Raw genomic sequence first — 27,809 nt, 5'->3', positions numbered from 1 at the left:
TTAAGTTTATTGCTCTTACTATCTCTTTTGTTGTTGTTAAATTAATTTGATTAATAATCTGAAATCAATGACGATTAATTTTTTATCCTTTTCAATGGTAGATTTTGAATTGATACGATAATTAAAGAGGTAATAAGAGTCCTAAGTCTAAAATAATGGTAATTCTTTTAAATTACGTTATTAATGAAATTATTTTTAAATCTGGCTTGATTTCAAAATAATGAACATAGACGCAAAGGAAAACTCTAAATATTGCAGAATTAGTAATATTTACTTCCTCACTACATAGAACCAGTGAGTAGTGACATTGTATTTTTTATTGAAAAGTATTATTGAAAATGAAGCCAGACATTTCAATCCTCGTCTTTGATTTCCAACCTTACAAAAGAAAAGAGAAAAAAATAAATAAACCAAAATGAAAAATAATTTTGTAAATACTGCATATAAGTTATTTGTATTTACTTTCAAAATGACGTCGTTTTGAGATTGAAATATTAAAAAATTATAATTATAAAAATTATAATAATCTTGAAATAAATTAAAATTATAAAAATACTATAATTTTTGTCCAAAATAACATCATATTAAATTTATTGCAGATAATAAAAAAAAGCAAACCGTGAATCAAAACATTAAACGAAAGAATTGAATTTAAAATGCAGAAAGTTAAATAAGTTTTATAATTGTCCATATACGCCGTCGTGCTAGTAACTCAATAGTCAATATATCATTTTACCATTATCGAGGAGTCTTTGCCTTTCTTCCTTCAGTTTCTCTCTTTTACTTGTTGCCCTAACCCTTACTGGTTCCTTCAGTTTCCTTCCTTTCTTCCCGCCATATCTTATTTTCAAAGCCCTCGTTTCGCTGTAAGTTACTTTCTCCTATCCCTCTGACACCGTTTCATTATATTGTTTTCTTTTGTTTTTTGTTTTTCATTCTATGGTGAGTTTGTTGACGTTGAATAACTACATTCTCTTCTGAACTGCTTAATGTTTATTATCTTATCGTTTTAGGAGAATGGAGTATCCAGCTATTTTACCACACTCTAATCTGAATGAAGAAACTCTGATTGTCGACAAGAAGTCCAAGAGGAACAACAAAAATGCTGTAAAGAAGAGAAAGAGGTTGACTGAAGTTCGAATAGTTTCCTCTTATTTCTCTAGCTCAAAAGGAGGTGAACGGGTTGAAAAAGCCAAGAGGAAATCCAAAAATTTGAAAGCAGAACATTCAGCTAGTGTGAACTATGTTTCTTCTTCTCGAAAGGTCTCTCCATACTTCGAGAAGGGGCCTAAAATAGAAGAAAGTACATTGGAAAATAAATCTAGTGGCCTAAACTATGTTTCTTCTTCTCGAAAGGTCTCTCCATACTTCGAGAAGGGGCCTAAAATTGAAGAAAGTACATTGGAGAACAAAAATGCTGAAAAAAAAGTTCGAATAGTTTCCCCTTATTTCTCGTGCTCAGAAGGATGTGAACGGGTTGAAAAAGCCAAGAGGAAATCGAAAAATTTGAAAGTAGAAGATTCGGCTAGTGTGAACTATGTTTCTTCTTCTCGAAAGGTCTCTCCATACTTCGATAAGGGGCCTAAAATAGAAGAAAGCACATTGAAAAATAAATCTAGTGGCAGTGAAAAACCGATTACAGTTAAAAGAACCCTTTCGGCTTCTGAGAAGCGGGATGAGGCATATGAAAGAAGAACTCCTGATAACACATGGAAGCCTCCGCGGTCTGAGATTGTTCTCCTTCAAGAGGATCACGTTCATGACCCTTGGAGGGTGTTGGTTATATGCATGCTTCTCAACAGAACTACCGGTCGGCAGGTATATTCATGTATTCGCCTACTGATTTAATAGCATCTGGATATTTGATTCTTTGCATAATGTTTTTCCCAATTTAGCCCCTATTCTGGGACAATGTTTTACTATTGGCCTTGGCATTCATATACCATGCTATTGTATCTTTCTATTTGAATAAGTACTGTTTGGAGGAACAAGCATGTTTCTCACTCTAATATTTGTAGCTGTTATACATGAGCAGTGCCCTTCATCTGTTGGTCTGCTTTAAAAGGCTCTGTAACTTGAGGCTATAGATCTCTTTTTTGGGTTTCTAAACTGTTTATTATGTGGGTTACCAAAGCAATGCTGTATTGTCATCTTTGAAACAAGAGCCCAGCGGTTATCATTCAGGTGTCAAGTTCTTGATATGTTTAGGGAGAGATTAAAATATATTTGGGAAATATTTGTAGAGCATTGCGGAATATAAATACCACTCTTTTCACAAAATGAGGTCCTTTTGCTTGATTGTTGACTATATATAGTTTTCATTATTATTGGAAGGACATTTGGGTGGGGAGTGTTCCTTTTAAACTTTATAGAGGATTTTGCCTCGCTTTTTTACTCTATCCACTCTTAGTAATTTGCACAATACTCTTATTCTGTTTAAAATCATTCGTCCTATTGAGTTTCATTTCCTTACAGATTTCAATTATTGAGAGTATAGCTCTTGTGGATTTACTTGAGTGTTCTTCTCTCTGAACCAAACTATGTAATTTAGACATGGGATTCTTCTGTTGTTTTCTCTTGCAAGTCTTTTTTTTCAATTTCTTACTCATACTTCTAACTTTCGAAGTTTCCTCCTTGAAAAACTCATTTGAAATCCTAGGCTCTCTCTAAGGTCAAGTATTTTGTTTAGACATCCATACATAACAGGGTTGACACAAATGACTTTCTTCGGATTCATACATCATTTTTCACTCTTTTTCCGGATTTGTATGTCATGTTCTAGTGGAGCGCAGAGGCTAATAGAAAACAGGAGAATTTGATAGAAAGTGAAAGTGAGACAGAGAGCTTTGAGAGAATCTATTATTTGCAGGTGCATGATCTATGTTCCCGGACATTGCATCGGACAAAGTACACTTTCTATTCTTCTCCATTCTTGCTTCCTGTGCAAGAAACTAAGCTTTGTATGGATCCATTCTGATGATCATGGATGTAATGCATGCATTATATTCTTTTGAAAACTCTTCCCCAATAATATTAATATGGTCTCTAGATGAGATTGGATCACCTATGGACAGATTGCATGAGAGAATCCGCAATAACCTTTATTCTGAGTTGATACTCTGAGAGCGTTCTTCCTCTTTTTTAGATGTTCCAAATTTCAGATCTCAACTGTCATGTCTTTGCTGAAATTAGGGCTTTGATACCGTAATAGAAAAGGAGATAAATTGACTGAAAGTGGAAAGGGAGAGAATGAGCTTTGAGAGAATTGCAGAATCCATCCCCTATTCAGAACAACCAGAATTTAAACAAATTTTTAGACTAAACTAACAGAACTAACTCATAACTAACTGTCTAATAATTAACTTCTACAACCGTCATTAACAGACTAACGATAACAGACTCAGCTGACTGTAACAGTGATGGCATTATACAGGATATATTCTAACCAGTGTTTTAAAACCCGGCTCGGACCGGCCGGGTCGACCCGGGACTCGGTGACCCGGTGGGTTCCCCGGTCCGAGCGGGTAGTTGGACCGGTTATGCAGTCAGCCCGGATTGGACCGGTTGACCCGGCCGAAACCCGGTGACCCGGTTGACTCGGGTTAAACCGGTTTTTTTTTTTGGTAAAATATTTTGTTGTTGATAAGAACTCTTGAATTAAATCATATTAATATTTTATGATGAATATGATTAAAAGTAAGGTGAAAATAATAAGGTATTTTAGATTAGTGTAGTTCGTTTATGTAATTTAGTTGCATCTTATAATGATCTCATGAAGTTAAGTGGTGATAAACACTGATGGTCTCATGATCTCATCTCAACGGTGGACACTTTTTTCTTATAGTGTATATTTCATGCATACTATTTGTTATCATAATTTAATTTATCCGTATCATGTCAAGCACAAAAAGTGCATTTAACTTATATTGCATGGTTTAATCCAATATTAGGATACGGTCTAGAGCTAGAAGCTTAGAAGTATATAATATTTGCTATCATTGAAAACCAATTTGTTTCTTGAAGCTCATTGATAGTTTTCTTATATGAATTTTTATTAATATAAGTAATATTTTTATATTTTTAATATGTGAACAGTAAAACCGGTTCAACCCGGTTGAACCCGGTTGAACCAGTGACCCAGTACCTCGACCGGTTCGATTACCGGTCCGAGTTTTAAAACACTGATTCTAACAGAGACAGAGGACCACTTATTAATGCAAAGTAAGCTGGCTACTCTGCTGCAACCTTTTCAGGATTTAATGTAAAGATTTTGGTTAAACAAGGACTAAGATTTTATGGCAGTGCACATTTTATGCAATCTTCTGGTGTGTGTTGGAGAAGAAAACTTGAATCTTTAATGGTGTTTCTTAATTTCTTTGCTGATAATTTTGATATGTGATAAGATTTATATTTTTGGGTTTCTTTGTAATATTCTGCCCGTGGATACTTCAAGGGTGCTGTTATCTACGATTTCCATTACGATTGTGAAGCCTTGTTGCATACTTTGTTTTATTCTGTTTTTCTTGGCTTTTTTTGGTTGTCTAAAGTCTTTTCTTTGTTGGATATTTTCTTATCCTCCTGCTATCACCTTTAATCCAACCTTGTTGGGTTTGGCAGCCATCGAATCCATTAAAAGCAAGAACAAATTAAGGAAAAATAAATATTAAATGGGAAAAAAACTTATATTTATAATAGAAAAATAAAATAAAATAAATAAATACATAAAAAAAAATTATTTTTTCAGAGAGAGAGAAGGAGAGAGAGAGGGAGAGAGAGTGGAGAAGAAAAAAAGAAAAAAGTTAATGGTGCAAATTCTATCTTTTCACAAATATTTTTCGTCTGATGCATAGAAATCTTTGTTGAAAATTAGATTTCTTCACTGCATATTTTTACTATGTTGGGGATGTGGTGATTATGACATGGATGTACCTTCTATTCGTGTTATGATATTTACCAAGTTTCATGATTTATGATATTTACCAAGTTGATAAGGTCTCAGTATAAAAAAAATCTTCATTAGGTTTTTCTCGAGTTGGTTATTTGATATTTAAGTGTGTCAATTCATTTATGATATTCTTCGGGTAATGTCAATTAGATGGGTGCATGGTTTGAGAATATGGTAAATTAGGAATCAGGACACCTAGTCAATTTAATTCCCAGGATCTCCTATGCCACCTTGTTCTCTAAGGTGAAGATGGTGCCATTAGAACTAGTGGTCATTTGCAGGAGTGTAATTTGTGCTTTTGTTAAAACATCCTATTGTGCATATGAGGTTTTCATTTAATTATCGTATGTTGGTGTGTAAAAGTTTAAATTATATGGATGCATGTACTGATTTAAGATAGATTATTTTGCAAAATGCAGGTAAAAAAGGTTTTACCAAAACTGTTCAAGTTATGTCCAGATGCAAGATCTTGTACACGAGTGTCAAATGAGGTAATTTCAGAGATAATAAAGAGTCTAGGTTTTCGAAATAAAAGGGCACTTATGTTACGGCGGTTCTCTGAGGAATACTTGGAGGAAAGATGGACACATGTAACTCAACTCCATGGTGTTGGCAAGTATGTCATGTTGTGTTCTTTTCTATGAGTGCATGTGTGCCCTTTTATTTTTATTTTTTTATTTAGGTAAATCTATGTTTCTCTTTTTTCCCCCTATGATAATACTAAATCTCTCTCAATTAGGTATGCAGCGGATGCATATGCTATATTTTGTACAGGAAAGTGGGATCGAGTGAGACCTGCAGATCACAAGCTAAACGAGTATTGGGAATGGCTCTGTGAAATTCAAGCATAAATTGTGAAAGACATTGGATGAAAAAATGAAATTCCTAAATTATTCATATTGGCGTCTGTCTCTTTGTATTTGTGTACTGATGATGGGAAAGTCCATATTTGCCTCTTAACTTTTTATGCTTTTTTCTTTTTGTGTATCTTTTTTCTTTTGTCAAAGGCTTAGAGGTAGACAAAAGATATCCTTGTTTTTTGGCAAGCGCAAGTCCAAAGGTTCAATTTTTAAAAAATTTCTATGCAATGTTTAGAAGAATATTCTGCTACGCAGCTTTGTTAAGACAATTCAATTGCTTTTTATTTTAAAATGTACGAAATTTTTATTCTTTATCCTATGGGGCATTTGGTAGAGGAGAATTTTTTTTTATCGGGAAAACTCAATTAATAGGAATATGATAGGAAAGTAAGTTAGATAGAAAAGTTTAAAAAAAGTTGTTTGGTTGACTAAAATATTATCAGGCAAATTGATTTACATTTTCAGAGTTCATATTTGGTTAAATGTAAAATATTGATGGGAAAAAGAGTTGAAATGATAAAAATAACTCTTTAATCTTTTTTAAAAACAACCTTTGCGTATTAAGTAAGTTTGTCGTAACATGTCTTCTACCAATGTCAATATTTTTCAAATCTCTGTCTTTATCTCTGTCTCTCCTTTCTCTAGTCGCCATGCATGTCTCCAGCACGGTGAGGTGGTGGTGTGAACTCTGAGTCAACAGCCACAAACAAACTTTGACATTAGGGCGGTGTTAATTTCTGACTGACTGATTAATTTCTGAAGGAAGTCATCATCCAGATTCAACATTAATTTTTATAATTTTATTCCTTTGGGACAAACGGGCTTCATGGAGCCATAAAAGTAACAATACTAATTTACATAATCATCCTTTCAAATTCTATAGATATATATAGTTCAATGAAAATTCGGAAGGTGGCTTTTGACAATGAAGTTATGTTTCATGACTGAAATTTGAAGTGTGATGATTGAGGCATGACAACATTATAACAGATTGAAGAAGAGGGTATTGTCGTCAGATTTTTTACTATTAATTTATCTTAATATTCCCCTATCCATCTCCTCTTTTTTTATTTTCGTCTGATCTGGATATGTCCTGTTAATCATGAGCTTGTGCTGCATTTTTGTTCTCGCGGTATTACAATCCAAAGAACTCAAAGAATACATGAAAAAGAAAGTAATGATTCTCATTTATGAATTGAACAGTACATCGATATATATATATACAAAGAACTGAAGAAAGCTAGAAAAACTAATTGAACTAACTTTCTGTAAATATGGGAACTACTTTCAACTAATTAACAGAAGATAGTTAGCACATAAATAACACACGTGGCATAAGTGCCTTCTGCATTACTTTTATCAGCCCCCCTCAAGGTGGGAGATGTGCATCAAACAGCCCCAACTTGCCAACTAAGTCCTTGAACATCCTTGGAGCTAATGGTTTAGTGAATGAATCTGCCAACTGTTCAGAACTCGAAACAGGTAACAAATGAATGAGCCCACTAGTAATTTTCTCCCTAACAATATGACAATCTATCTCTATATGTTTTGATCTCTCATGGAAGCTTGGATTATGAGCCAAATGTATAGCAGAACGATTGTCACAGAAGACTACCATTGGTTGTATTAATTGGATTCCCAAATCATTGAGAAGATACTTGAGCCACTGCAATTCACATGTTAAACTTGCAAGTGCTCTATACTCGGCTTCAGAAGATGAACGAGATACAATATTCTGCTTCTCTGATCTCCATCCAATCAAGGAAGATCCAAAGAATAAGCAGTATCCAGTAATTGAATGCCTTGTATCTGGACAAGTTGCCCAATCCGAATCTGCGAATGCACTGATTTTGGATTCATTCTTAGCTATATAGAAAAGACCCTTTCCTGGGGTTCCCTTAAGGTACCTCAAAACCCGAGTTGCAGCCTGCATATGAAGATCAGTGGGGCTCCCAACATGCTGCCTCAATTGTTGAACAGCATAGCTAATATCAGGTCGAGTTGTTTTAGGTAGAGCAGTCTCCCAACCAACCTTCTATAGCTACTAGGATCTGTGCAAGGCTGACCTTTATCCTTTTCTAGTTTTGTTCCAAACTCCATTAGAGTAGAACATGGTTTAGATCCTAGAAATCCTCCATCAGAGACTATCTCAAGTGCATATTTTCTTTGGTTAACAGCAATTCCACTTGGAGTGCGAATTATTTCTAAACCAAGAAAATAATGAAGTGCACCCAAGTCTTTAATTCGAAACTGGTCATCAAGAAATTGCTTGACATACCTGATATCCCCCTCATCATTCCCAGCTAGGACTATATCATCTACATAGATGAGAAGAGCTGTGAATGAGCCAGTATTTGACTTAGTGAGAAGAGAGTGATCTGCCTCAGACTGATTGTAGCCAATGGACTTCAAGGCAGAAGTGAGTTTGGAATACCACTGTCTACTAGCCTGTTTCAAGCCATACAAAGACTTCTGCAATCGACAAACTTGAATGGTCTTGGAGCATGGGAAGCCAGGAGGTAACTCCATGTACACCTCTTCATTCAAATCCCCATGAAGGAACGCATTGTTGACATCCAGCTATTCTAGGATCCACCCATTTGTGGCTGCAACTGCAAGAAGGGTTCTGATTGTTGTGATCTTATCAACTGGGGAAAAAGTATCCAAGAAGTCAACCCCCTCAAGCTGAGTGTAGCCCTTTGCAACTAGACGAGCCTTATAGCGCTCAACATGACCATTAGCATGGTATTTCACTTTGAAAACCCATTTGCACCCAATCGGTTGCTTGCCAGAAGGGAGATCAGTGAGAAGCCAAGTATGATTCTGTTCTAAGACAGCGATTTCTGCATTCATAGCATCACGCCAACATTGATCCTTAATAGCTTCAAAGTATGTGCGTGGCTCAGCAATGGTTTGAAGGTTGAAACACAAGGTTTTGTGAGGAATGGAGCATCTGTCATAAGAAAGGACATAAGAAATAGGGTATGTGGCAGTAGAAGTAAGGGAACAATGAAAATCCTGGAGATATATGGGAGGTCTTCTGGGACGAGTGGATTGTCTATTGGATTGTGTAATGGGAGGTAGGGAGGGTACATGTATATGGTTGTCATTAGAAAGTGGGTTTGGATTAGGTGAGGTAGGTAGAGTGTCTAATAAAGGTGAGGAAAAAATAGTCTCATCAGGAATGGCTAAGTCACGGGTAGCAGTTGGTGAAGTGATTTGGGGACTTGGAATGAAAAAGTCATCGGTTAAGGGTGTAGTAGGACTAGGCATGACAAGAGCATTATCACAGCTAGTGGTATTGTCATGAGCAGAAAGTGGGAAACAGTGCTCATGGAAAGCTACATTGCGAGAAATGAAGATGCCTTTAGAATGAAGGTCATATAATACAAATCCCTTGGTCCCATCACTGTAACCCAAAAATATGCACTTTCGAGCCCGTGAGCTAAACTTGTTTCTGCTGGAAGATAATGTGCTGGCAAAGCACAAGCAACCAAAAACCCTCAGGTGAGTTAAGTCAGGTTGAGCATTAAAAAGAAGCTCATATGGAGTGCTATTCTGTATTAAAGGGCTACTCAGTCGATTGATTAAATGCACAGCTTGTAGGATTGAAAATGACCAAAATTTCAAAGAGATTTTGGCTTGGAACATCAAAGAACGTGCTATGCTAAGGAGGTGTTGGTGTTTCCTCTCTACTACACCATTTTGCTGAGGACATTCCACACAAGAAGTTTGGTGGATGATTCCTTGACTAGCATAGAAATCTCTCATGAAAAACTCTTGTCCATTATCACTCTTTATTGTCTTAATGGATGCATCAAATTGAGTTTTAATCAGTGCAACAAAGTTCTGCAAATGTTTTCTGGTTTCCCCTTTATTTTGCATTAAAACTACCCAAATGTATCTTGAGTAGTCATCAACAACGGTCAGAAAATATCTGTATCCAGTAAGGGAAGGGACAATAAATGGTCCCCAAATATCTACATGAATGAGCTCAAAGGCTTTAGAAGCTCTGGTGCTACTCACACTATATGGCAATTTTCTTTGTCTTGCCATATGACATATGTCACAGGGAGTACAACTCTTATTACATCTTATCAAAGGAAATCTACTACACATTGCTCTCAAGACAGAGCTTGAGGCATGGCCAAGTCGCAAATGCCACAATGTAGAGGCATCAGTGACTGTGTTATTTGCAAATCTAGTATCAGAAGCATTGATTTCTTCCAACCTCTTGCTGTTGTATGTTTCCAATTGAAATAGTCCATTGTATAGTTTAGCTAAACCAATCACTTGCTGTGACTTGATCTGTTTAATGCAACAAATAGAATTTCTAAAAATAAGTTCACAATCAAGTGATCGAACTAATTTTGCCACTGAGATTTGGTTAACACAAAAGTCTGGAACAAATAAAACATCAGGCAAATGCATATTTGGCAGTATCTCAACAGATCCAGAATGATGAGCTAATTTTTTTGAACCATCAGGAAGAGTAATTGAAACCAGATTAATATCATGAATAAGAGTGAAATGAGATGAATTGCAAGAAATGTGATCCGTTGCTCCAGTGTCAAGGATCCAATGGAAATTTGTCTTACTAGAATTCTGTGTCCCTGCAGGAGTAGCATAGGCTGAAATGGAATCTGTGTGAATCATGTTGACAACATGGTTATTGGAGATCTCTTCTTCTCCATTGTGAACCTTTGTCTGCTGCAACATGTTCATTATGTTTTGATACTGTTGTTGAGTCATAACCATGGCATCCTGGGATACATTTCGTTCAGTACTCTCTTCACCAAGAACTGCATTTGCAGAAACATTTCGAGGCCTCGATTTGAAACCTGGTGGATATCCATGCTTGATATAGCATGTATCCACCGTGTGATTGGTTCTACCACAGTATGTGCACAACCTATTTCCACGTGGCTTTGGACCTTTCTCCTTATTGAAATTACCATTTCGACGGTGCTGATCTGCAGAATAAGCTCTTGGTTCCATGACAGCAGATCCATGAACTTCAGAATTAAGTTGACGTTCTTGTTGTGTAACAAGTGAAAACGCATGTTCATGTTAGGCAACGGTTGAATCAGCATGATCTGTGAACGGACGTGCATGAACTGATCATTCAGGCCTTTGAGGAACCTGATTACCTGATCACGTTCTCGTCCACGTCGCATCTCATCAAGAGCTCCACAACAACATCTTGGAAAAGGATTGAGATTGTCAAACTCATCACACAATGTCTTCATTTCTGTGTAGTAATAAGAAACGCTTCTATCTCCCTGATGCAGATGTTGAATCTCATCTTGAAGATTCGCAACTCTAAACACATCAGACTGGGAGAATCGCTCAGAAAGGTCACGCCACATATTAGCAGCATATTCGATTCATAGAATGGACTCATCAATGGAACAATGAATCCAGGACAATACCATTGTATTGCATCGCTCCCAAGCTAGGAACAGAGGATCTTGATCATTAGGAGGAGTAAAACTTCCATCCACAAATCAAAGTTTATTTTTCGAAAGCAAAGTCATCTTCATGGCACGCAACCATGTATGGAAGTTGCGCCCATTCAGAGGAGGAGCTACAAGAGCTAAGCAAGGATTTTCATTTGGATGAAGGTATAGTGAGTTCGCTGGATTTGACAAGTGATCTGGGAGAGTTCTCTGGTTCGCCATTGGAGATGAACAGAAGGAGGAAGAATGCTTCAATACAAGCTTGAGAAAATTTTGTAGGTTGCGACACCAGAGCTCTCTAGAGCTTTGATACCATATTACAATCCAAAGAACTCAAAGAATACATGAAAAAGAAAGTAATGATTCTCATTTATGAATTGAACAGTACATCGATATATATATATACAAAGAACTGAAGAAAGCTAGAAAAACTAACTGAACTAACTTTCTGTAAATATGGGAACTACTTTCAACTAAGTAACAGAAGATAGTTAGCACATAAATAACACACGTGGCATAAGTGCCTTCTGCATTACTTTTATCACGCGGTGTGTTTTAACTAGATTGCAAATTGTCTAGGCATTTTTTTAATTTCTTGTTCCTTTTCGATTATACCTCTTAGAGAATATTATATTCTGCAGAAAAACTAAGGTGTGTTAGGCCCAAGATCTTAGGGGAAATGGGATGAAAAAGAAACTTATTATTTTTCTTTTAGGGTTTTACTTTGCATCTCATATAACATCTATTTGTATCCCTTAGAAAAGTTCAAGAGTTGTAACACACTTCCCCCATAAATACACAATGTCTTATTTTAAGAAAGTAATTCCTAATTAATGCAGTGCCTTATTTATAGGTACTAGTGCTGCTTGGATTTATGGAATAAAAACATGCATCATGTCTAGGGATGTAAATGGGCCAGGCTGGCCCAGCCCAGCCTACGGCCTGGCCTACATTGAGCCCAGGCCAGGCCCGACATTTCAGAAAAGTAGAGTAGGCTTAGGCTTATAAAAAAGTTTTTTTAATAAAAGGCCATAGACCAATTTTGTCAAGCCCGGCCTACAGCCTTATAGGCTGGCCTATTTAATTTATTAAAATAAAATAATAAAATAATATTTATTTTATGTGGCAAAGACACAAAGTACCAAATACCAATATCTCTTACTTTTTGTGCTATTTTATTTTATGAAAGGAAAACTTTTCTAATGTCTCCAAATTTTACATGATGTTGCAGCTTAATACCATGGAGCAATAGGTACCTTGCTGGATTATGATGTTACTGATGAAGATATTTCAATAATACTCTTCTTTTCCTTGTCTTGATGGTAGTTTAAAGATTTTTAGATGAATGACATTCTCTTGTAGACTTTATTTCAGCATCCAGTAATTGTATTTTTCTTATTTTTCCCATTTCTTTGACTCTATTCCTCTATGATATACATTCTAGAGCTGAGGTATTATGTTGACTCTTTCTTGTTTGTCATTTTTTTTATGAGAAGTACTAGTGCATGCATGAATGGAACTTTCTTTGCTCTATACAATTATTTTTTTTGCTTAGTATATGTAGTGGGAGGCCTACAAGGCCTGTAGGCCATGTCAGGCTTTCTTATTTTTGAAAATGGGCCGGGCTTGGCCTACAAATAAAGCCTTTAATAGGCCAGAAGGCCAGATAGGCTGAATTTTTTTTGACGTAGGCTTGGGCCAGGATGGCCAAAGCCCAGCCCAGCCCAGCCCATTTACACCCCTAATCATGTCCCTTGAAATGTCAAAATTAATTTCTAACAATATGATACGCTTGGACAATCACTCGGAGGGGGGAAACCAGTAGTTTGGAGAGTCATAAGAAGCCTTGTGGGAACATGTTATATAGGCCATTGGTGGTGTGTAGAAGAGAGGATTTTTTTCGTAGTGTAAATGCTGAAACTCAGTGTGGTTGAAATTAGTTCTCAGAGAGAGGCTCTGAAAGTAACTGGCCTTGAAGGCCGAAACATGTGAGAAGGAAAAACAAAAAAATTTCTTGCGAAAACACACATGCAATAAAGACTCTTGCTTTAAGACAACATGATGTTATCTTTGTTTGTGATTCTAAACCACCAAGGAGGTCAGTGTCAGGTTTGAAGGGTTCAAACCCTCTAACGTTGATCCACACCACCCACGTCAAGATGCAAGAATACTTTCTTGAAAGCCACAAATTGACCACCACGAATAGGCTTGCTATGCGCTCAATAGGTGAAGAAGGAGGCTAGGTGAATGTGTTTAGAAGAGTGAAATTTTCAGCGTAAAATATCACAAAAGTGGCGCATGGAATAAAGGAGAATTGGCTAGGTATTTTTCTGAAAAACCTAAGGAAGAACTCCACCAAAGTTAGCACTCAAGAGGATGAGAGAAAGAGCTTTTATAAATTCAGATTTTTCTCCAAAAATCTTCCTTAAAGTGGCGCACAATCAAAGAAGAAAAATGTGGAGTTGTTTTAATTCAAAATTCTAAACAACCTTCCTTTTTCATCCTCATGAGATTATGTCTTAACATAATCAAATATTCTGACTTAATGGCCATCATATGGCCAGCCATATGTGCGCCTCATTCATCCCAAGAAACTGTCCAAATATGTTGAGTAGTTGTATTCATATTTGAATCAACTCACTCAATTATTCTCTCATCAAATCCAATCAGATTTGAGCTTATCTGGTTGACAAGATCACACTCATCACAACCCATGATGAGTGCCCAAATCATCCTTGAATGAGATCAAAGATCTCCTCTTGATACTAAGGATTTGTTCCAATCAAGATGTTATCTTACCTTTTGTTATGAAACAATTTTTCATAGCCAATTTAAATTCGAATTTAATTATTTAAATTCAAACGTTCAAACATTTAAAATCTAAATTCAAATTCAAAATTCAAAATTCAAAATTCAAAATTCCAATTCAAAATTCAAAATTCAAATTTCAAATTTCAAATTTCAAATTCAAAATTCGAATTTCAAAATTCAAATTCAAAATTCCAAATTCAAAATTCAAAATTCAAATTTCAAATTTCAAATTCAAAATTCAAAATTTAAATATTTGATAATTAATTTAACTAATTAAATTAATTAATAATGTCTTGGACCATCCAAGTCCATTAACCAAACCATGCGCCCTCTTCCTCTTAGGAGGGCTTCCAAACTTCTTCTTGGGCTAACAACCATTATTAGGCTCAATACCTTTAATGCTATATCATCTTGACAATAAGGTGTTAGTGTGTGACCCATTAGGCCCAACATAGCCACTGACATAAATGGGCTTGGGCCCAACAAGCCCATAACCTATCTAATGACAACACAAAGCACTAGCAATGCTTTGTTGCCCCAGAGCTAGTTAGATTAATGACTTGATCATCCTATTACACATATTTGGTTACCGTATATATTTCCTTTCGTCTCGGTTACCTTCCCATTAAACCTAGGGTAAGGAAACGTATCAACCCTTGCGGTTTAGGGTAAGCTTTATTCGAAATAGGGAATCTTCAATTTACTGACTCTAAAGGCAGATCATCTCATGATCTCTTTTACTATGCATAGATTCCCGAGTCCCTGTAAATGTCATCCTGATTTCTCCGGTTTACAGATAACCTAATCTCTCACAGAGATTTGACGAATCCCTTCAGCTTATCACCCTAGCCCTGTGCTCTTTCAGGACAAGCTCAACAGTGTACCTATGAGTCTCCATGTTTCAGGCAGACGAGGTATACAGTCAAAGCGTGCCTTCTAGAACACAGTCTCCATGTGAGATTTCCTCATAGAGTCTCTTTGTGGGTCTGTTCATAGCGAGCTATACCCTTATAGGTCCACCCACGACTTTAGCTAAGACATCTCCATATCTGTAGCTCATGAGGTCTTTACCTTGCATCCGAATACAAGTAGAAAATTCGTGCTAGTCTCATCCGAGATTACTGATCCCCATTCTCAGTGTCTCTAGACTAGGAACATAAAATTAGGAATAAACATCCGGTATCCTTAAATCCTCATGATCGTGATCTCATCACAGATACTTAATAGATACCTATTTTATTCCAAGGGGTTTATCCAGTTACTCATATAACGTATTAACAATAATATTGAGACAAAATATGAAACAGGATAAAGAGTGCTTTATTTATTTGCGACAATATAAAAGGTCTATATATGTCCTAATCTAATCAAAGATTGTCCCTGGGCAAGAACCAATCACCAAGAGATGAAAATAGGAGAAAAGGAGTTCATTAATTTTGGTATTAAACTGTTCATGTACACTGATTGATAAATGTTAAACCTGAATAATAATATAATTTGATGGCTATAAATGGCATTAAGTGTATTCCTCTGGGCCCAACTTAACTGTCTTTACTTTTCTAAGAAATATAATTTCTGTGGCCACAATAAATTTAAATTTGTTTAGCAGCATAATGAAGTACATAAGAATAAGATGAAATAGATAAAATTTATATTATATAATTCTATGACTGGTGTGCAAATAGGAATGCGAGAAAAAATGATCAGGTTCTTACCATGCAGGTGTAATTGTTATTTTTATGGCCCAATAATGTGAATTTTGTTCTTATGCTGAGACTGATCACCCATATGGCTACAGACGCTCTGCTGTTGTGGATGGCATCATTTCGGAGTATCAGAATGACCATAGAGGTTGACATTTATGATGACAGTGATAGTGAAGGGGCTAAGATTTATAAATTGCTGGAGATAACTGAAGAACCCAAATTCCTAATGGCCTATATGAGCCCAGAGCAGCTAAAATCTTTTGCTGTTTATAAGGCCAAATTAAATGTGAGACTGAGATTATATTCCTATTTTAATAGTATTCTATACACACAAAGATATTTATGATTTCAAATCCATCTTCAGGCAAGCAGACAGTCAGAAATGGAAAAATCAAATGAGAAAGCTTTGAAAGATGCTGGCTTGAAACATAGAGAAATCACACCATTTGAAACATAGAGAAATCACAAAGATGCTTGCTTGAAAGACCCACTCGTTTGCTTATCTCAAATGGCCCATAAAATCGCGGACTTAGCTTTTGATTGAGGAACTTTTCCAATGACCGGTGTTTGTAGGGCTGCATTTTAGAAAAACACGATCTCCCACTGCAAACTCCAACTCACGCCTGCCTTTGTCTATCAGATGCTTCATTCTTTCCCGGGCCTTGCATAAATTCTGTTTCATGACATTTAATGCAGCATCTCTTGCTTCTAGCCATTGATCTACTGCCTCTACTGTTACCCCTCCCTGATTTAATTTAATCACTACTGGAGGGTCTTTTCCATAGACTATTTTGAAGGGAGTCATATTTGTGGACATGTTATAGGAAGAATTAAACCAGAATTTTGCCCACGGAACCCATTTAACCCATCCCTTTGGGTTTCCATTTATGAAACACCGTAGGTAGGTTTCTAAGGTCCTATTAACTACTTTGGTCTGCCCATCTGTTTGTGGATGGTATGCAGAACTAAATTTCAACTTGGTATCTATTGCCTTAAACAACTCTCCCCAAAACTTGCTAACAAATATCTTATTCCTATCAGACACAATTGAACGGTGGAACCCATGTAGTCTTACCACTTCTCTTACAAACAGGGAAGCACTTGCTCAGCAGAAAAAGGATGAACTAGCGTAATAAAGTGGGCATATTTCGATAAACGGTCTACCACTACCATAATAGTGTCTTTCCCCCTGATTTAGGTAGCCCTCCAATGAAGTCCATGGAAAGGTCTTCCCACACTTGTTCTGATATTGGTAAAGGCTGTAGCAAACCGGTTGGTTGAAGACTTCAGTATTTTTGCTGCTGACATACACCACAAGACCTCACATATTCTGCCACATCTCTACGCATTCCCTTCCACCAAAACAGTGCTACAATTCTCTTGTATGTGCGCAGCTCTCCTGAATGTCCTCCCCAAAGGAGAATCATGAAATTCTCGTAATAACAAAGGGATTTGTGGAGAAGAATTAGGGATAACCAATTTATCATGGAACCAAAGACAACCTTTAGACACCTGGTATCCTGGATGAGAATTTGGATGTTGCATTAAATCCAAAAAAATGGACTTGGTTACTGGATCAGCCAACACCTCTTCTGCCAAGTTCTGAAGATCTGGGCTGGACATTAAGGACAATGCCTTACAATCCATCATTCTTGACAAAGCATCAGCTGCTTTATTCTCCACCCCAGGTTTGTATTGGACTTCAAAATCATAGCCTAACAGTTTGGTGACCCATCTTTGCTGTCCCTCTACAATCAACCGTTGCTCTGTGAGATACTTTAAGCTCCTTTGGTCTGTTCTAATAATGAAATGGCGTCCCAGTAGGTAATGACGCCACTTCTGAACCGCAAACACAATAGCCTTCAGTTCTCTCTCATAAACTGATAAGGATCTAGCAGAATCTGAAAAAGTCTGACTTAAATAAGCTATTGGGTGATTTTTTTGCATGAGAACTGCCCCCATACCTATACCAGAAGTATCAGTCTCCACAATAAATGTTTAAGAAAAGTCAGGCATTGCTAGTGCAGGCAGTTGCAGCATAACATTCTTTAACTCCACAAACGCAGCTTGAGCCTGTTCTCCCCATTTAAAATTGTCCTTCTTTAATAGCTGGGTGAGTGGCCTTGCAATATGGCCATAATTCTTCATGAACCTCCTGTAATACCCGGATAACCCCAAGAACACACGTAGAACCTTCAGATTCTTGGGAGCTGGCCATTGTTGCACTGCCTCTACTTTTTAGGATCTGCCTTTACCCCTGCACTGGAAATTATGTGTCCAAATATTCTAGCTCTTGTTTCAATAAACTGCATTTTTTTCTATTCTCATAAAATTGATGCTTTAGCAATACTTCCATCACTTGTAGCAATTGGTTCACATGTGTGGGCTCATCTTTGCTATATACAAGTATATCATAAAAAAAACCAAAACAAACTTTCGAAGGAAAGGACGAAATACCTCGTTCATCAAGGACTGAAAAGTGGAGGGTGCGTTTCTCAATCCAAACGACATCACCATGTATTCATAGTGTCCCTCGTGCGTTCTGAAAGCTGTTTTTTTCGATGTCTTCTGGTTGCATTTTAATCTGATGATATCCAGATTTCAGGTCCAACTTGGAAAACCACCTTGCTCTATCCAACTCATCCAGTAATTCATCAATAACAGGGAGTGGGAATTTATCCGGTATGATGCTTTTGTTGAGAACCCTATAATCAACACAAAACCTCCAACTTCCATCTTTTTTCCTCACTAGTTACAATGGACTAGAGTATGGGCTTATACAAGGTCGAATCCATCCAGAAGCCAACATATCCCCCACAAACTTCTCTATCTCTTCCTTTTGGTAATGAGGGTACCTATATGGTCGGATGTTAGGAATTGATGCACCTTCTTTCAATAAGATTCTGTGGTCACAGTATCTCGGAGGTGGCATTCCTGTGGGTAATTTGAACACCATATGGAATTCTTCTAACATCTCTGCAATTTCAATCGGCAGCCCATCTTCTCTTTCTTCCTCCTTTGTCATCAGATGCGGTTCAATATAATAACTCTCTTCTCCCTTCCTTACTATCTTCCCCAATATTTTTAAGGACACTCTCTCCCTAGATAACAAAGGATCTCCCCTCAACTTCTTCATCTGTCCATTCCATCGTACCCGTAAGAGGGACTGTTTGAAATTAGCTTGGATTTCCCCAAGCCTTTCCAACCAAGAGTATCCCAAAATCACATCCACCCCTCCCAAGTCAAATAGGAAAAAATCCTGCACCACTGGCATACCTGAAAGGTTTAGCAACATCCCTTTGCATACACCATGGCTTTGAGCTTTGTATCCATCTCCCATATCCACGGAATATCGAGCAGCTCGTTCAACTCCTCTGTTATTTGCCAAGCTAAAAAGTTATGCGAAGCTCCCGTGTCTATTAACACTGTGACACGTTTTCCCCTGATCTCCCCCCATAACTTCAGCGAATGGTTCGATGTCAGCCTACTAACCTATGCATGCTTAGCCTCAAGTCCTCACCTTTGCCTCTGTCATCTTCTTCACACACCGCATCCATAACCTCATTCTCAGGTTCCAATTCGCCCACACCAACCAGCATAACAGGAAAGCTTGCGTTTTGGCACACATGGTCAAAAGTATAAGGAGCATCACATCGGAAACACAGATTCCTCCGTCGTCCGTCATTCCATTCCTCCGACGAAAGCCTCCAGAAGTGTGAATCGCGAGCTCCGTTAAACGAATTAGGGTTTCCCCCACTTCCAATCGATTCGGTCCCCCATTTCTTTTCATTATTTGACACTTGATTTCCACCAAACCCATCGTTCCTCATTTGTCCTCCTGATTAAGTCGAGTTACGTGACCCACTAAAGCTTGGCCCATTATTTCCTTCAGTGGTTCTATTATTGGGCCTGTGATCTGTTTGGTTCGAGGCACTATTCGTCAAGGCGAGCCGCGAATGCAGCCCACTTCCATGCCCTCCTCCACTGCTATTCCCTATCACTGGTACTCCCATCTTTTCTTTAACCTTCTCTTTCTCCTCAATACGTTGAGCCAATGTCATCATCCTCCCCAACTCTGTCAGGTCATGGAGCCTTATTTCTGCTCGAATGTCTTCCCTCAATCCATTCAAGAAGGCAGCCCTAATCATTTCCTCATCTGCATGTCTTAGTGGTGCTGATAGTAGCTCAAATTTTTCACGATATTCAGCAACGGTTCCCTCCTGATGGAGGCTCATGAGTGCTTCATACGGATTCCCAGACCATGAGAAATGAAATCTCTCTAATACCGCTAATCGAAAAACATCCCACGTAATGTTGGGGTTTCAGTTTTCCCACCACTGAAACCAGTTTAACGCCCTTCCTTCTAGACAAATTGCGGCCTTTTGAACATGTTCCTCTATTGGAATGTGGTTGATCTGGAAATAATGTTCAACATGGTACAACCACCCATATGGGTCATCACCATTAAAGTATGGCACTTCTACTCTTCTTGCTCGCTCTTCATCTCTGGTTCGACTGACTCTGTCCCTTTGCCTTTCTTCCCTATTCCTGTCCGTGTTTGGGCTCCGATATTTGCTTCCACTTTCATTCCTCGACCCTCGGTCTTCCATTCTGAGGACATTCACGCTGTCCACTAGTTCTACGACGTTTGCGCTATGTTGACGAATGGAGTCTTCAATTCCTCCTAATCGTTCGTTAACTCGAATGCTCCCTCTGTCCAAATCTTCTATTCGCGATTCCATCCTCGTTAGAACTATATAATTTCCTCTGTTTTTTTTTTAGGATCAGTAGAGCTTTGATACCAAATTAATGGTACCCTGGAGAACTTGCTATTAATTGTTCGACTATAATCAATCTAAAAAAAACAGAATAACAACAATTATGTACATCATCATTTCTCTAGAAATACCTGTGTAAATTTATTTCATTACTCATGAAAAACTCAACACAACCCATCACCTAATTATAGAAAATTCAATAACAAACTCTAGCCCCTCACCATCATGACAGGGACATACATTGGAAAGTAAATGTCAATTTCAGATCTACTACTATCACCGCTATAATGCAGCAATTACAGACTCCATTATTCACAATGAAAAAACAAACAAGGAAGAAGACACTTGTTTAAACCGGTAGACTCTCCATTTCCCTAGCTCCCTCTACAATACAATACCCGTTTGTAGAGCTACCATAATCCTTACTCTCGTGGATACAAAAATGCTCCCCCTTTTCTTTACTCTCACTTTCTTTATAACTACCTTCCTTCACGCTGCTTTGCTTCCCAATTTCTTCCGAGCCAGTCAGCATGTGCCAGCTGTCCACTATGGGCATAACTAACTTTGTGCTCTGATCATCCTTTGGTTCCACCATCACTCTCTGATTGTCACCATCGTTTTGGGCTCTTTGCACCATGCCTCTCAGATCTGTAATTCCATTTTGGGCTTGGGCTGATTGGTCAATTACCTGGACTGTTGACTTTGACACATGTTTATCCTGTTGCTTCTCCTTTTTTGTTGGGTTGGGTTCCTTTTTATCCTTTTCCTTGTGTATACTCTTGGGAATAGCTCCAGTGGCTCATCACTCTGCTATTGTGGATGACATCATTTCGGAGTATCAGAATGACCACAGAGGTTGACATATTTATGATGACAGTGATAGTGAAGGGGCTAAGACTTATAAATTGCTGGAGACAACTGAAGAACCCGAATTCCTAATGGCCTATATGAGCCCAGAGCAGCTAAAATCTTTTGCTGCTTATAAGGCCAAATTAAATGTGATACTGAGATTATATTCCTATTTTAATAATAGTCTATACACACAAAGATATTTATGATTTCAAATCCATCTTCAGGCAAGCAGACAGTTAGAAATGGAAAAATCTAAGAAAGCTTTGAAAGATGCTGGCTTGAAACATAGAGAAAACACACCATTTATGAGGTTAAGGGTAGTTGGATTAACTTGAAAAACTCGACAAGACAACCTAAAGAAGGCATAGTAACAATCTGGAACCCCACAGAGAAGCATGTAAGGCTTGTGAGCCAATTGCAAAGATTAGTCATATTTCTTTGTGTCCATAATCTTTCAATAATTCTGGGGTTGTAGCTTTGTATGCAAACAGTTTCCTCATCCATTCCTAGCTAAGTACCACACACTTCCTTTCCTTTCTTCCCCTACCTTTTAATAAATTTTTATCATGGACATCAGTAAATTTCTCACAATTGTTGCAAATGTGACAGTGTTAGGAGTTGGTAGAGGGAGAAGCATATGCAATTGCAGGCTCATACCGTCAGGTTCTGATATGGATATCCTTCGCTTGCAGACTAGAGGATCTTCTAACAAGTGGTTGCCTTTATCTATAAATGCAAAGGAATAGTTTAAGTAGGTATCTAACAATCAAAATAGTATGAAAGAAAGAAAAAGGAATTTTTACTAGTCTTTGTTCTCTTTATGTCAAATTCTAAATCCAGCTTATTGTTGTCCTTTGTAGGCCATTTTTCACTTGTCGAAAATTGATTTCATTGTCAAGTTTGAGTGGCATCCCTCTTTCCAAGTATTTTGACTCCCTAATCCTTTTGCTATCAGTTAAAAAAGAATAGCAAGAAAATATTTTACATTCCCTTGTCATTATTCTTATACAGTGAGCTCGATGTTGCTGCATATGTTGTGTATGTGGGGGTATTGTAAATAATAGAATTATTTTATTATTATTTTGTAATAGTTAGAATACTCTATCAGTGTATTTGGGCTTAGCCCATTAGATTTTTTAGTCTCTTTAAATAGAGAACTCTTGTACAAATATTATACAATTCAATAATATTCAAATCTTATTTTCTTGATGGTAGCAGAGCTCTCGATTCTGAGGGCTCTGCTTTCGCAAATCACTACCTCTAAAAACCAAATCTTTTTTTCCTCTCGCCGTCACAAAGCTGCCGTCGGAAAAAAATTTCCGGGGACTTTTTGGACCGTGAGAACCCCTATTTCACTATGTTTTCTTAGATCTATCAGTTTACGGAGGTTTCTTTGATGACCGAAACAACTAAAAAAAAAGTACTGTTCACGCGACACTGTTCACCGGGTACTGTTCATCGGGAAAAAAAGAAGAGATAAATTTATTTTATTTTTCTGATCAACTATGCTTGGTAAGATCACACACCCTACATCTCTCCTTACATCTTGCACTGATTTCAAAAATTCATGGATTATGGATTTTGGTGCAACTGATCATATGACCTATCTAGCTGATTCTTTTCTTTCATATCACCCTACTAGTGGTATCCGTACTATAGCTATAGGAGATGGATCCCACAAATCAGTTGTGGGTTCTAGTAACATTCAAATTCAACCTTCCTTATTTTTATAGAATGCTCTTTATGTTCCTCAACTCTCTACCAATCTTATCTCCACTTATAAGCTTACAATGGGGATATCACCATAGGAAGGACGGTTGGAGTTGCTAAGGAGCAAGGTGGGTTGTACTATCTCATTCCAGAGCATGCTACAAGGGATACCGGGTGTGACACCCTCCCCTTGTATGCATCCAAGGAAGAAGTCTGCTAAATCTTATTAGAGTTGCAACGTTACGTATTAAAATCTGAAAATGCACTTTTAAGTCACAATTAAAAGCTTGTATTGAATTCGGGTTTCATAGGAAAAGCGGTGAAGAGTTTCATAAAACGTTGGTGCTGAAACAACGATTTCTTCCATGTAAAACAGTCTATCTTGCAAAAATATTTTAAAATTGAGCTTACAAGATTTCTAAAATTTTCTTTGACACAAAGAAAGTAGACACCTGGGGCTTCACGTACATATAAAATATAGTCCATTCGGAGTTTGTAGCCCCAGAAATAGAACTCGCGAAATACATGTTAAATCAGTGCAATTTGTCCAAAACATACCTGACTTGCAAAAATCATATAAAATCGGGCTTACAAGCTTTCGACATAAACTTTATATAATTTAAAAATAGACATCTGGGGCTTTACGTTCATATAAATAATATCTTAATCGGAGGTCTGTAGCCCCAGATACAGAACTCGCAAAATGCTTGAAACATCAGAGAAAAATCCAAATTTCATTCTTGCTGTATTTATTCTAGAAAATCTTATTATCATGAGCTAATTGAACTCTGCATGCTTCTGATAAATTACAATCATACAAAATCCAATTATCGCTAGCAATTGACTCTTATTATCATATCTATTTTTAGCCAATTAAATCATACCTTACCGTTATAAGACTTGACTTTTTCACACTGAACTTCTGAACAACAGTAGCATGATACATGGTTACCGGGATTCTATGCAGAAACGTAAACTTCCTAATACAACAATGTTTCACAACAAATCAGAACACGAAATCAAAAGTGCGAATCATTATAACATTACATTAACTTTGACGTTCCACACTTCATCAATCAAAAACAGCGAGCACATGTAGCATGATCAAACAACAGTGAATATAAACAGAATTTTTCCAAGACAACACTTCATCAAATACTTCTTCGTCTTCCTGCAATTTTATAAAAATTGAGCCCCCGAAGGGGTGAGAAAAATACCAGTAGTGTGGCAGAAAATCCAGCAATGCAACAATGTTAACTTAGATGCAGAATTTACAATATTGTCACGTCATCAAATAATTCTAGAACAGATACTAAAATGTAATCAGAATGCGTATATAACGCCAGAATACTGTATGTTTGTAGCACTAGGGTGCACATACTAGCTAACACAATGGAGATTCCATTTGGCCCAACAGAGGGAATTCCAACTGCGACCTATACGAACTGAGCCACGGTTCCTTCTCCCTGGTACCTGAGGGATGCCTATATGATGCATGCTCAAACATATGCTTCCTTTTATCAAATATTTCTATTTCCAAACTGAATGTATAATGCTGTATGGGATGATATGTTTTGCTTCATACACATGACAAAATGCAGATTTATGATGTTCACGTGCATGACTAAATATCAGAATCAGAAAATCATAGTGCACATGACTATGACAACAGAAATTCGAAGCACAATGTATTTCCAAAATAAAATTTCCAACAATTCATATTCCAAGCCAAATTACCGTTACTTTCAGACAGAATCAGATTAAGGCACATGAGCAACAAGTCACAAATTCATAAACTAAATTAACAGTCACAAAGGGTAATCCAACGAACACTTACATGATAATTTAGAGTTCCAACCGAAATCTCACCAAGTCAGCCCTTTTTTATTAGAGACTCGGGCACCTTATCCACACAATTCCAAATCAGAATTCTATAGTATTTTTCATATAATTCACAAGTAATTTCCATGCTTCCAATTCTAGGCTTTTAGTCGAAATGCCATGCTTCAATTACTAATTTAATTTCTGACTTAATTGTTTTAACTTTATCAATTGTTAACAAGTGACATAACTATAATTCCTATGCATGCAATTCGATTTTCTTGACTATCCACTAAGTGCTACAAATTTATCATCTACATAGCACTATCTACATGGTTTGGGGTGCGCTAAGAATGCATAAAACATGCTGCCTACATAGGCTATAAACACATGTGGGGCTTGATTCAAATCGGATATCAAGGTGCTTATACTAATTTAATTTTTCTAACAAAGAGTTTATTTTACCAATTGCTAGCAATTGACAAAATCCCAAGGTTCCTTATGCATACAGATTTGATTTCTTTGTGCTTGCGAGCACTAGGTCCCTGGGGCGGTTCTAAGGAGCAGAAACAAAGGAATAAGAGTGACCAAAAACTAACTCCCTAGGACATACATGCAGGCGAACAGTGAAGGGAATAAGGAGCTTAAAGTTCGGTCTTTACCTCCTTGCATGTTCACCAAAATTCGCCAATCAGTTAGGGAAACAACCACTAAATTTTTTTTAACAGCACCTTCGCCCTTCTCCATTCCAAGAGCCTGAGTTTCAAACTGCATGCAGTGAAGAATAATTCCATCAAACCGAATCAGGTGGTGAGAAGCAATGAGCTGATGAAGGCACCTTACCTCCTTGGGTTTATGGTTCGGCCGAGCTATAGAGAAGGGAGAGAATTGCGATTTTAGGGTCCTGAGTTCTTCCCTTAGAGCCTTGTGACATGAGAAGGAGACGAGAATAAAAATATAAAAGGTTATGCAAGCTTGTTGTTTGGTATACGATCGAACCAGGAGAAGAATAAAAGAAGATGAGCTTTGGTGTTTGGGGTGCTCTTCCTTGGAGATTGCGGCCTTGTGGGAAGGGGAATGGCTGGGTTTGATTCTGATTAACGTGATAAGCACTCATCTTTGGTGTTTCCTTACCATGCGCACAAGAATGAGGGAGTGAGGGTTCAAGCTGATCATAAATTTTGACTCAACTGCAAGCAGAATCAGATTGCTCTCTCTTGGTTGGCTTGCGGCTTGGAGGGGAAAGTAAGGTGATTAAATTCTGAACACCAAGCAACACACAAACTCGGGCTTGACTCCTTCTGCTAAGCGCATGAGAATGGAAAGATAAGAAGGGGTATGTGTTTGTTCTTTGGCCAATCAAGAGAAGCATGCAGATTTTGTGAGAGATAAACTAATGGTTCATGGATAGGAAGGGTGTGGGCTGAATCAAGTCCTCCCATAATGACCTTTGGCCGTCGGTCACTGAAGGGAGTTTAGGCCCAATATGCTTTTCCTCATGACTACTATTGCATGTACTTACTAAGTAGTAACTAAGGTTCTTACGTATGGTAGTTAAACTTGGTCTTATCCTACTCATACTTATTATTTCATATACCTTCCAAGTATTAATTAAGGCTTTTATATGTTATGATTAAATTAATCCTATCCTTTTAACTAGGGTTTTTGAATTCTTAAAATATATATATACTCACTTATAATTGCAATTAAAATAATTTTCCTAACTTAAATTAATTCCACCCTAAATATATATATATATATATATATATATATATATATATATATATATATATATATATATATGAATTCGAATTCAAGGCATGCTTCCACATTCCTAATTGCAATTTATATAAGTTCCTAATTATGCGGGATGTTACACTCTCCCCACCAAAATTTAAAGTTTGTCCCCAAACTTCGTCCGACCATCCCGAAAACTACTTAAGTCGAATGCCTAACACAATTGCATTCATGCAATATGTTATATTACATCCAGATAGGCATATATAAGGTCATCAAACATTAATCCGAGTAATACAAACAAATTGTACTTTACATGTTCATCAGATATATATATATATATATATATATATATATATATATATATATATATATATATATATATATATATACAAAGGTTTACTCACATGGAAGCTTAATCATAACAAAACAAATGTATGGTTCCTTTTTAATAACATAAAAAGTCGTGCTACAACAAAGATGGAGTAAAACCGACGTATGAGCTTACTAACCAAGAACTCCAGCTATCAACAATTATAATGAAGCTAAAGGCTCTAGCACATATTTGGGTTGGCAAACTAGACAAATCCATTTACAAAACACTTCTTCACTATATAAACTTTATACTCGATAGTTTGAAAAAAAACAGCCCCCTAGGTTTCCACTTTCAGGATCTCTTTTTAAGACCCCGAGAATTACTATTCTAGTGCCTAAATAAGATATGAATCCGGTTCTATGCCTGTATACATTTGTGACTATCCATTATCGTTATTATTTATGTTTCTTGTTTCTTTATGTGTGTCAATATCAATAACGTGTCACCCTGCCTTTTATACATTCCTACATAAGACCATACAATCATCTTGTTTACGTTATTTATTGTGTCCCAATAATTTAGTCCTAAAAATTACGCTAACTGCAGCTATACATGTCGTCCTCTCACTTATGTACCTGCTATACTTACTATACCAAAATGCACATCATTACCTACAAGATGACTCTAGAGTTTTATGCATAATTGGTTGAAAAGTTAACAGTTAAATTTACAAGGTTACTTCACAATTGGTAACACAAACAGAGTTTCACGATTCCGAGCTAGACAAATTAAACAAACTAGACAACACTTGTCT

The 27,809-nt window shown here is 37.1% G+C and overlaps 1 protein-coding gene and 1 pseudogene across 1 annotated transcript; both read left to right on the top strand.

Annotated features, from left to right (window-relative positions):
• Positions 1 to 751: 751 nt before the first annotated feature.
• LOC133314423 (methyl-CpG-binding domain protein 4-like protein) lies at positions 752 to 6,003 on the top strand. Its single transcript, XM_061515933.1, has 4 exons — positions 752 to 866; positions 1,014 to 1,818; positions 5,365 to 5,561; positions 5,685 to 6,003. The coding sequence occupies exons 2-4, from the start codon at positions 1,018 to 1,020 to the stop codon at positions 5,794 to 5,796; spliced, it is 1,110 nt and encodes a 369-aa protein (XP_061371917.1). The 5' UTR covers positions 752 to 866; positions 1,014 to 1,017; the 3' UTR covers positions 5,797 to 6,003.
• A 15,191-nt stretch (positions 6,004 to 21,194) lies between these two features.
• On the top strand, positions 21,195 to 22,468 carry LOC133314204 (protein BREAST CANCER SUSCEPTIBILITY 2 homolog A-like; annotated as a pseudogene).
• The last annotated feature ends 5,341 nt before the right edge of the window (positions 22,469 to 27,809 follow it).

Source organism: Gastrolobium bilobum, unplaced genomic scaffold (genome assembly GCF_033153095.1).
Source record: "Gastrolobium bilobum isolate Gb01-03AN ecotype WA unplaced genomic scaffold, APGP_CSIRO_Gbil_v1 utg9450, whole genome shotgun sequence".
Lineage (NCBI taxonomy): Eukaryota > Viridiplantae > Streptophyta > Magnoliopsida > Fabales > Fabaceae > Gastrolobium > Gastrolobium bilobum.
This window is presented reverse-complemented; position numbering and strand designations above follow the sequence as displayed.